The sequence below is a fragment of the Sinocyclocheilus grahami genome, unplaced genomic scaffold, assembly GCF_001515645.1.
Source record: "Sinocyclocheilus grahami isolate Dianchi unplaced genomic scaffold, SAMN03320097.WGS_v1.1 scaffold111.1, whole genome shotgun sequence".
In the NCBI taxonomy this organism is placed as follows: Eukaryota; Metazoa; Chordata; class Actinopteri; order Cypriniformes; family Cyprinidae; genus Sinocyclocheilus; species Sinocyclocheilus grahami.
The window spans coordinates 697,837-706,554 of record NW_015505290.1 but is presented as its reverse complement, the minus strand read 5'-3'; the positions used below and the strand labels follow the sequence as shown (position 1 = coordinate 706,554).

General features: G+C 37.6%; 1 protein-coding gene across 4 annotated transcripts; it reads right to left on the bottom strand.

The window, feature by feature from the left end:
- Positions 1–352: 352 nt before the first annotated feature.
- znf513a (zinc finger protein 513a) lies at positions 353–7,472 on the bottom strand. 4 transcript variants are annotated; one of them, XM_016277372.1, is made up of 5 exons: positions 7,262–7,472; positions 6,835–6,948; positions 4,814–4,948; positions 2,898–3,593; positions 353–2,629 (listed from the first exon to the last, which is right to left on the bottom strand). In XM_016277372.1, exons 2-5 carry the CDS (start codon positions 6,872–6,874, stop codon positions 1,851–1,853), a joined length of 1,650 nt encoding a protein of 549 aa, XP_016132858.1. In that variant the 5' UTR covers positions 6,875–6,948; positions 7,262–7,472; the 3' UTR covers positions 353–1,850. The 4 variants fall into 4 exon arrangements, with proteins under 4 accessions (XP_016132858.1, XP_016132859.1, XP_016132860.1 ...); XM_016277373.1 differs by lacking the exons at positions 6,835–6,948; positions 7,262–7,472 and having other exon boundaries at positions 3,896–4,896; XM_016277374.1 differs by lacking the exons at positions 6,835–6,948; positions 7,262–7,472 and having other exon boundaries at positions 2,898–4,425; positions 4,814–4,889.
- Positions 7,473–8,718: the final 1,246 nt, after the last annotated feature.

Sequence of the window (8,718 nt, the reverse complement as noted above, 5' to 3'; positions counted from 1 at the left end):
GTTGTTCTCATGTCTGTGTGCTGTATGGCTGATTATTTTTAAGCTGATCCGACTGTAATTTGTGATTGCCATGTTCAGTATGTTCACCAGCATCATCATCATCTAGGATGAAAAGGGTAACCGTCTATACTCTTAAACCCTGTACATCGCTCATAAATCAGTATGATTTATTTTCCAAATTCTCACTTCATTTTAAATCCAAGAATGGAAGTTAGAGCCTTCTGGCTTTCAATAAATTTAGGAGCCAAACGATGCTCCTCCGTGTTGTTTTCTGTTCCTTGGTTTAATAACAGAAGCATGATGGGTATTTCAGCATGTGTGATTATCATATGAGATTGCCTGTAGACACAATGACTCTTGTGCTTAGATAGTGTGTAAAAACCCACTAAAGGTCCAAGGTCCTGGCTAAAAAACACTAGCATGAAATGTAGGTTTTTGACCTACAATTTGAATCACCATTCAGTGATCACAGATTGTCAAATTTCCTTTTAATGTAAGCTTTTGCCTCAAAACAGGCTGTAACACTTCAGAAAAACGATCTAAAACTCATTCTCACAATCTAACAGCATGAAGATCACGGCAAGAGTTGTCAGTGCTCCGGTGCTGCCCGGGGCGCTGTCTTCATTAGCATGTTTACCAGAGCTGTTCGCAGCAGAGAATTACAGCTCTCATGGAAGTGTGAGGATTACACACTGCTTGTCTCAGCATCTTAATCATATCCTGCTGGTCTATTAGTAACTTACTTCTGAGCAGTTGTGTGACTGAAAGATGGCAAATCAGTTGAGATGAGGAAGTTTCAACACAAACTCTTTTATTTGAGGATACTTAAGGCATTAATGAAACCACTGCATAATAACAAGAAAACACTCAAGCATCACACACCTACAAGATTCCATCAATGTTCAGTCGTTTTTGGCAACCTGAAGGTTTAACTGCATATTAGGGTTTATGGTGACTGTCGTTCTTCCGTATAGCTAACAATGCCATGGGTGGCAAATACATGCCAAACATTCCTCCGAGATAAAAAATTAAATCACATACAAAAATAAAAGCTCTGTTCAGCATGACACGAATACCTACTATGCACCATTTTGCTTCAAGTTAACTCAGACAAATGGCATTTTTCACAGTCAAAAAGATACACAACAATAAAAGGCAACATAATCCCTCAGAATTATTGAGAGCAAAAACAAGATGATCAAAGATCACGACATAATGCTCATCTGTAAAGACATTTTCATCAATAGGGTTAAGAATATCTTTCCCGGACAAATTATCAATCACATAAAACCTCAAAAGAGCCAATCAAGGTAAACGTAAGTGCATGCAATGTAGCTCCAGGCTTAAAGAAGAACTTCCTATGGCAGTGGTGCAGAGTTTGGCACTGATAAATGAACCACAATCAGGCTCAGAGAACACTCTTAGAGAGCTTTGTGTAACACAAACTGCCTTGTTCAAAGACATTAATCAGGAGTGTCCAAACCTGCTCCTGGAGGACCACCTTCCAGCAGAGTTTAGTGCCAACCATCTCCCACAAACCTGGCAGGAAGTTTCAAGTAATCCTAAAGACCTTGATTAGCCGTTTCAGGTGTGTTTAGTGTATTTAGAGTCTGTAAGAAGGTTGGCCCTCCAGGAGCGGGACTGGACAACCACTGCATTAGGACATTCAGGTAACTGTCTTTTAATTTGTGCATGACTTCACATGTAGCAGCTTGTGGACAATTCCAAGAAATGTCTAAAATAATGACTTTCAAAATAAATGAGGGCACAAAGAAAAAGAAAAGCAACCAACAAAGCTTATGCAGTAACAGTAAAATCTCATATGGACGACTATGTCTTGCAATAAGAGGCTACACCTCTTCCTCGTCCTCCACCTCTTCCTCATTTCCAGGCATCTGCATTTTAACCCAGCCATCTGTAGTGAGGCTATGCTTCTTCTGATGTCGTTTGTAGTTGTCCCAGTGACCAGTGGTGTAGCCACACTCTTGGCACTTATGGGGCTTCTCGCCCGTGTGGCGCAACATGTGCCGCTTCAGGTTCATACTCTGGTTGCAGCTGTAGTTGCAGATGGCGCACTGAAAGGGTTTGGCGCCCGAATGCACCCGCTGGTGCCTCTTGAGATTAGCCAGGTTGCCGCAGGCATAGTCACACAGGTGGCACTTGTAGGGTTTCTCGCCAGTGTGTATTCGATGGTGCCGCTTGAGGTTGTCGAAGTGGGCGGAGGCGTAGTCACACTGCGGGCACTTGTATGGCTTCTCTCCGCTGTGGGTCTTCATGTGGCGGGCCAGGTGGTTCGGGTAGTGGGTGAGGAAGGGGCAGGCAGCACAGGTGTAGACCTTGTTCCCTCGCTCAGCGGGGCATCCGGGTGTGTCCTTAGTTAGCATCTCCAGGGTGCACTTTGCGCATATTTGGGCCGAGGATCCATCTTCGTCATCCAGGGTCATGCTGCAGAGCCGACAAGTGAAGGGGAAGAACATTGGGGGCAAGGAGGCAGGTTCCGATGCAGCCTGTCCTGACTGCAACAACCCTGTTGATGACTGTTGCGCAAGCCTGAGGCCATCAAGGGCGTGCAAGTAGTTTCCATCCCTTCCCATGTGGGGTCGCGGGGCAGACTGCACAGCACCTGGAACTGAAGGATTTTGAATTAAAACTCTCTTTTCGACGTTCTTTCAGGTTGATGATGCACGGGGCAACTTTTTGAGCAACCTTGCTGGGTAACTTTTTTTGAGCAATGTTGCTTGGGCACTTTCCCACTTAGAATAGGTAACAAATTTCTATCTGGATACTTTAGATCGGTCGTGGGCCCTGTGTCTCACCTGGTTGCCCGTTGACGCCAATATTGCCCAAAGTTGCCCCGTGTATCATCAGCCTCAGGGGTAAAGCAGAACCTTACTTACCTTCGGTGGGGGCAGGAGCAGCTTCCTTTTCCTTCTGACCCGTTGTAATGTGGTTTAAACCGTTGCCACTTATTGGCTGAGGGGCACTCTGACCCGGGCTTACAGCTGCATGCATACGCTGGTGCCTCTTCAGGTTCCCTAAGGAACTGCACGCAAATGTGCAGTGGTTGCACTTATAGGGCTTTTCCCCGGTGTGTATGCGCAAGTGCCTTTGCAGGTTTACTAGTTGTGCCGATGCGTAGGAGCACAGCGGACACCCGTACGGCTTTTCGCCATTGTGCGTCTTCATGTGCCTCTTAACGTGGTTAGTGTAGCGCGACGTGAAACCACAGAGCGTGCATGAGTGGAGCTTTAGGGAACCATCCTCGCCACCAGCGCCCTCATTCCCTCCCCCTTTAGACTCCGCTTGTAAGACTAAGCCCGAGCAGAGCTTCCTGTCCAAAACACCATTCGCATTCCCTTTGCAGCAGCGCATGCAGAAGGGCCCCACCAAGTCCATGCCAGGTCCCAGGGGGTCTTCCAGGAGCTGACCACAGCCCCTGCAAGAGAGGTAAGAGGGAAAGGCAGACTCAGAAACCCTCTCTTCACGCTCGCTTTCAGTCGCACGCAGGTCATCGGCGTCACTCTCCATACTGAGGCGGCTGAAGGGGGAGCTCTCCTCGTCTCCCAGGGGGAAGCCAGGCAGACTGATGTCAGCTGTACAGGACCACAGCAGAAAACTGCATTACATTATGCAGCTGCATAGATATGTTTTCTGCCATCTCAGATAGTGTGCAAGCATTCGAATACAATTTAGGGCTGATAAATAACTATTTCAGTATAAGTTGACAGTAATATTAGTATCTTACTATTACAAGTTACTAAAGACAAATGCTCACACAAAAAAAAGATAAACTTTTATGCAAGATCACATGCATCTACAGTTGTCAAAAGTACAAATCTTGCACAAAATATCAACAGCTGAAGTTATAGGAAAAAAAATTGGCATTTATACTTACCCACTAAGCCAGTGGACAAACGTTAAGTAATGCAACAAATAAAAGGTGGTACGCCAACAAAACACAAGACTATAGTGTTTCTGCTCACTGTCTTTCCATTAAACGTTGCTTTCCTTCTGCAAGCTCCTCATGCACATACAATTTGGAGAAATGTGTGAGTCTGAAGTCTGAACGGGCCTTTATATCGCCCGTTTCAGAAACCCCAGGTGGATGATTACCCAGCCTAATGATAATGATGATGACTATAATGGTCCTGCTGATGATGATGATGAGGGGGAGATGATGATGATGATGATGGTGATGGTGATGATGACAACTATGATAAAGACCCTGAGAGGAGATGATGATGATGATGATGACTAAATGCCTTATTATAATGTATCCTTGATGGTGATGACTGTCTTGATGACCCTTATATAATAGTGGTGGCACAGTGTATTTTTTCCTGATTTGCCATTTTGAAATTGTATGTTCTGTCAGAATGCCAAAACCAGAGAAATTTTCCAGAATGGTAGGCTGACTTCTTCCATCTGTACATGAAAGATCACACTGCTTGCTGACAGACAAAATGCAGCACGTTTGCATAATAGCACTAATATTACAAGTCAGTCTTTGCAGTTAATGTCCCATATTGAGCACATATGTCTCCAAACAAATGCAAGCAATACAGCAAACTAAAGCATGTTTAAAATCCTCAAGATTTAGCAGTAGCCATCATGTTATTTGCAAGTAATTTAAAAAAAATCATTTTATTAAAATTTAAAATGTATATTCACAAGAAATTTCTATGTAAAATTATGATTGTTTTGACTTTTAATGAAAAATCTACAATTTCTCAATATTTCCGGATTTTCCATGACAGTCTGAACCCTTTAATGTTCCCTACCAAAGTTAGGCTTAGAAACTCGTGTAACTCACCTGAGAACTTTTCAAGACCTATGATCTTGTTGTCATTGTCAGGATCTGAAAACTCGAGTTCTTGTCCCAGGAGAAAGTCACTCTCAAAGGTAAGGCTTGCTGGACGTACAGTGCCTAAACCATCTTCAGAATCCACTGAAAGCAAGGAGTCATGGTCAAATACAGCAGCAATAGCAAAAACAACACTGAAAAATCATACAACTTGACCCAAAATAGACAGTTTCTGTGTGCCATTTCTCTCCTTATCTTAATGATAATGTCTGTTGTGATGTTATTGTCCTGTATGTGTGCATTTTTATTGTATCTTTTGAATTATTTTTCAGTGTTTATTTCAGTGTTTTATTTGTCTTTGTTATGATGATTTATTATTATTTATTTTTTACACAACAAATTGTCAAAATCTAAAAACTAATAATAATCAAAGGATGTAAAAATATGTCCTAAACCCATATGAAGCCCATACAAGCAGCTGTAAGCTTTGTAAGTCATACTGAATCTTACATTTATTATACAACCAAGATGATCTACTGCACACCATCTTGTGGGATTATGTTCATTTGTAACAATTAATAATTGGCCTAATCACTAATTAAAATAAATATAACTCTCAAAACACAAAACCATCATAAGAATTGGGTGTGTCTTCAACTATAAGCACATTTTTAATATAGTAAATATAAATATAATATAGTAATAATAATAGTTTATTTCATCTGTCATTTCAACTAAGTCACAATTTATGCATTGTTTTATTAGAAACATTTTCTGAATAAAATAATATTATTTAAACTAAATCAGTTTTCACACCATAGTTGGCATAATGAAATAATTACAGCTTGACATGAAAGAAGTCTATCTTTCATCTTTACTAGTAGCAAAATAGCTAGTCACAGTGGAAATGACATCACACTGAGAGTTTTATTTATATAACTTTTTAATTATGGATTTTCATATTTTACAATTTACAAGGGTAAAAAAAACAATATGTATATTAATAACTGAATAGAAACAGTAAAAATAAACAAAGAAGGCAATGTAAAATGTGATTTCATGTGATTTTCATGTAACAAAAAAGGAAAAATAAATTTTAATTATGGATTTTCATATTTTACAATTTACAAGGGTAAAAAAAAACAATATGTATATTAATAACTGAATAGAAACAGTAAAAATAAACAAAGAAGGCAATGTAAAATGTGATTTCATGTGATTTTCATGTAACAAAAAAGGAAAAATAAGTTAAAGAAACAGCCAATCATGCAGAATCGACTTGGCCAGTAACGGATTCTGGCTTTACTGTACTTTTACTGCCATCTGCTGGACGAGTCTGACAATAATCACAACTTTATAAGAAAAAAGGGGACACAATGAAACAACCAATACTTTTGAAGCAGGCTATGTTTGCAGCAAGTAAAATATTATTAATTCATTTACCAGGTAAGACTGAAAATCTTAAAATTACATGATATTAAAATGAATTACACCGTGTAGACAGCTAAATTCAGCTCTTCTTCTTAATCTGACACAAACACAGAAACAACTCCTACTTTTGTTAGTTAGTCACATTATACATTTTAAAATAAAGGGCACTGGATACACAGCATATAATCATCAGAAGAATCTAGCAGTCAGCTTGTCTGACACCTGAAATCACAATTCAAAGTCAAAACAGATGGCCGTGCAATTATGCTTCTTTCCATACAAAATGATCACTATTTATAATTATAAGTTATTTATAGAGAGATAGATAGATAGTTTATAATTATATTATAATACTATAATCAACCAGTCGGTGTGTCTCTGTTATTACGGTAACAAAAGAGTCTGCTAAATGACAGCTAACATTCAGTGATTTTAGACAGACATGTCCAAGTTTATATTATGATTTTTTTTTTAAAGACCACATGACGAGTTTCCATGATTTTTCTCTGAATTAGTAAACACCATCCAAAACCAAATGAGGGGAATGAAGCACGTTTCAAATAATTTAGCTAATAATATTAGAAGAGAAAGCAGCTTACACTTGACTGGTTGTGGATTCTGTTGTTTTCTTCTTGGCATCTTCCAGTTAGCCTTTTTATTTGCAACCTCCTCTGGATTCCCTCGAAAACAATCAACTCATTCTCCAAAGTCTCCTTTAAAAGCATTGGCATAACACACGTTACTGACCTGCACGTCAACACAACCCATCTGACAGATGCATGGCGCATCTAGCAGCTAACATGCTAATCTTACAGTGGCATATAAGATAAATAAGTCTTGCGTCGTTTACAGCAAATAAAAGATGTAACGTTATTAAACTCGCAGTGCGACAGAATGCATGTCTGTGTTCTGAACTGCATGGCTCGTTCCGCCCAGCCTGTCTGTTTGTTCAGTCGATATGTAGCACACAAATGTAAAACTCAGCTGCAGCTGTATTGTCAAGCTCAGCAGATGTCATAAATATACCTGCTCTTTCTGCCCGACGCGTCAAATAACAGTTCCCTTCGAGGCAAAACAGCGGCGTCTGACGGGGCGCTGCTGCTCTCAGTCCGCCATTCCGCAACACATCCACCACAAAGAAAGGCAATTAATGCTCTTTTTTCATAACTTAATTGATTTCCAAATTGCCATTGTATACATTTTCTTCCGCTACGTTGCGTATATCCGTTTTCTCAGTTACGCGTTTCCGGGGACGTAGCCGCTCTATTTTTACATTTCTCTTTTTATGGAATGTTGTCCGATAATGTAACTAAAATAAAGGAAAGCCTTTTGATTCATTTTTGTGGGCGCAATAACTATGAATAATTCTTACCTATTATATTATTATGACAACATTATTATATGATATGATATTATTATATTATAATATATCATATTATATTATGTTTATTATGCAACAGCCATCAATATTCTAATATTTTCTTTCTATACTATTCTTGCTGTAGCAAAAGTCTGTTGTACCACAGTCCATAATACAAAGCTGTCGTCTTAATTATTATTAATTATTATAGTAAGTTATACGTACATTTATACTAGGCTATATATATATATAAAAATAGTATTATTTCAATCTTATGTAACAATATAGCACCATTATATGAAATAGTTTGCTATTACTGCTATTACTCAAGTCTCAGACAATTACTGTATATGTATGTGCATATTTACTACACAGAGATAACAATTGTACTATTATATATTTAGAATATATTCTTTAAATATATAATATACATGATACTTAGGCGATATGTATATAAAAAATATTCGAGTAAACAAGTAAATGGTAAGAAAAGAAAGAGGAATATATATATATATATATACATATTCCTCTTTCTTTTCTTATATAGCTATATCTATATACTGTATATATCTATATATATATTCCTCTTTCTTTTCTTATATATCTATATCTATATATATATATACATATTCCTCTTTCTTTTCTTATATAGCTATATCTATATACTGTATATATCTATATATATATTCCTCTTTCTTTTCTTATATATCTATATCTATATATATATATACATATTCCTCTTTCTTTTCTTATATAGCTATATCTATATACTGTATATATCTATATATATATTCCTCTTTCTTTTCTTATATATCTATATCTATATATATATATACATATTCCTCTTTCTTTTCTTATATAGCTATATCTATATACTGTATATATCTATATATATATTCCTCTTTCTTTTCTTATATATCTATATCTATATATATATATACATATTCCTCTTTCTTTTCTTATATAGCTATATCTATATACTGTATATATCTATATATATATTCCTCTTTCTTTTCTATAGATAGATAGATAGATAGATAGATAGATAGATAGATATAGATATAGATATATAGACAAAAACAGATAAACAGATACTGTTTCATTACCAAATGGCATGAAGTGA

Excerpts from the sequence above, each read along its gene's own strand:
- znf513a (XM_016277372.1), bottom strand. The coding sequence starts at position 6,874 with ATGCCAAGAAGAAAACAACAGAATCCACAACCAGTCAAGT. Across the intron at positions 4,949-6,834 it reads GAATCCACAACCAGTCAAGT|TGGATTCTGAAGATGGTTTA; the intron begins GTAAGCTGCTTT and ends CCTTGCTTTCAG. Across the intron at positions 3,594-4,813 it reads AGGTCTTGAAAAGTTCTCAG|CTGACATCAGTCTGCCTGGC; the intron begins GTGAGTTACACG and ends GGTCCTGTACAG.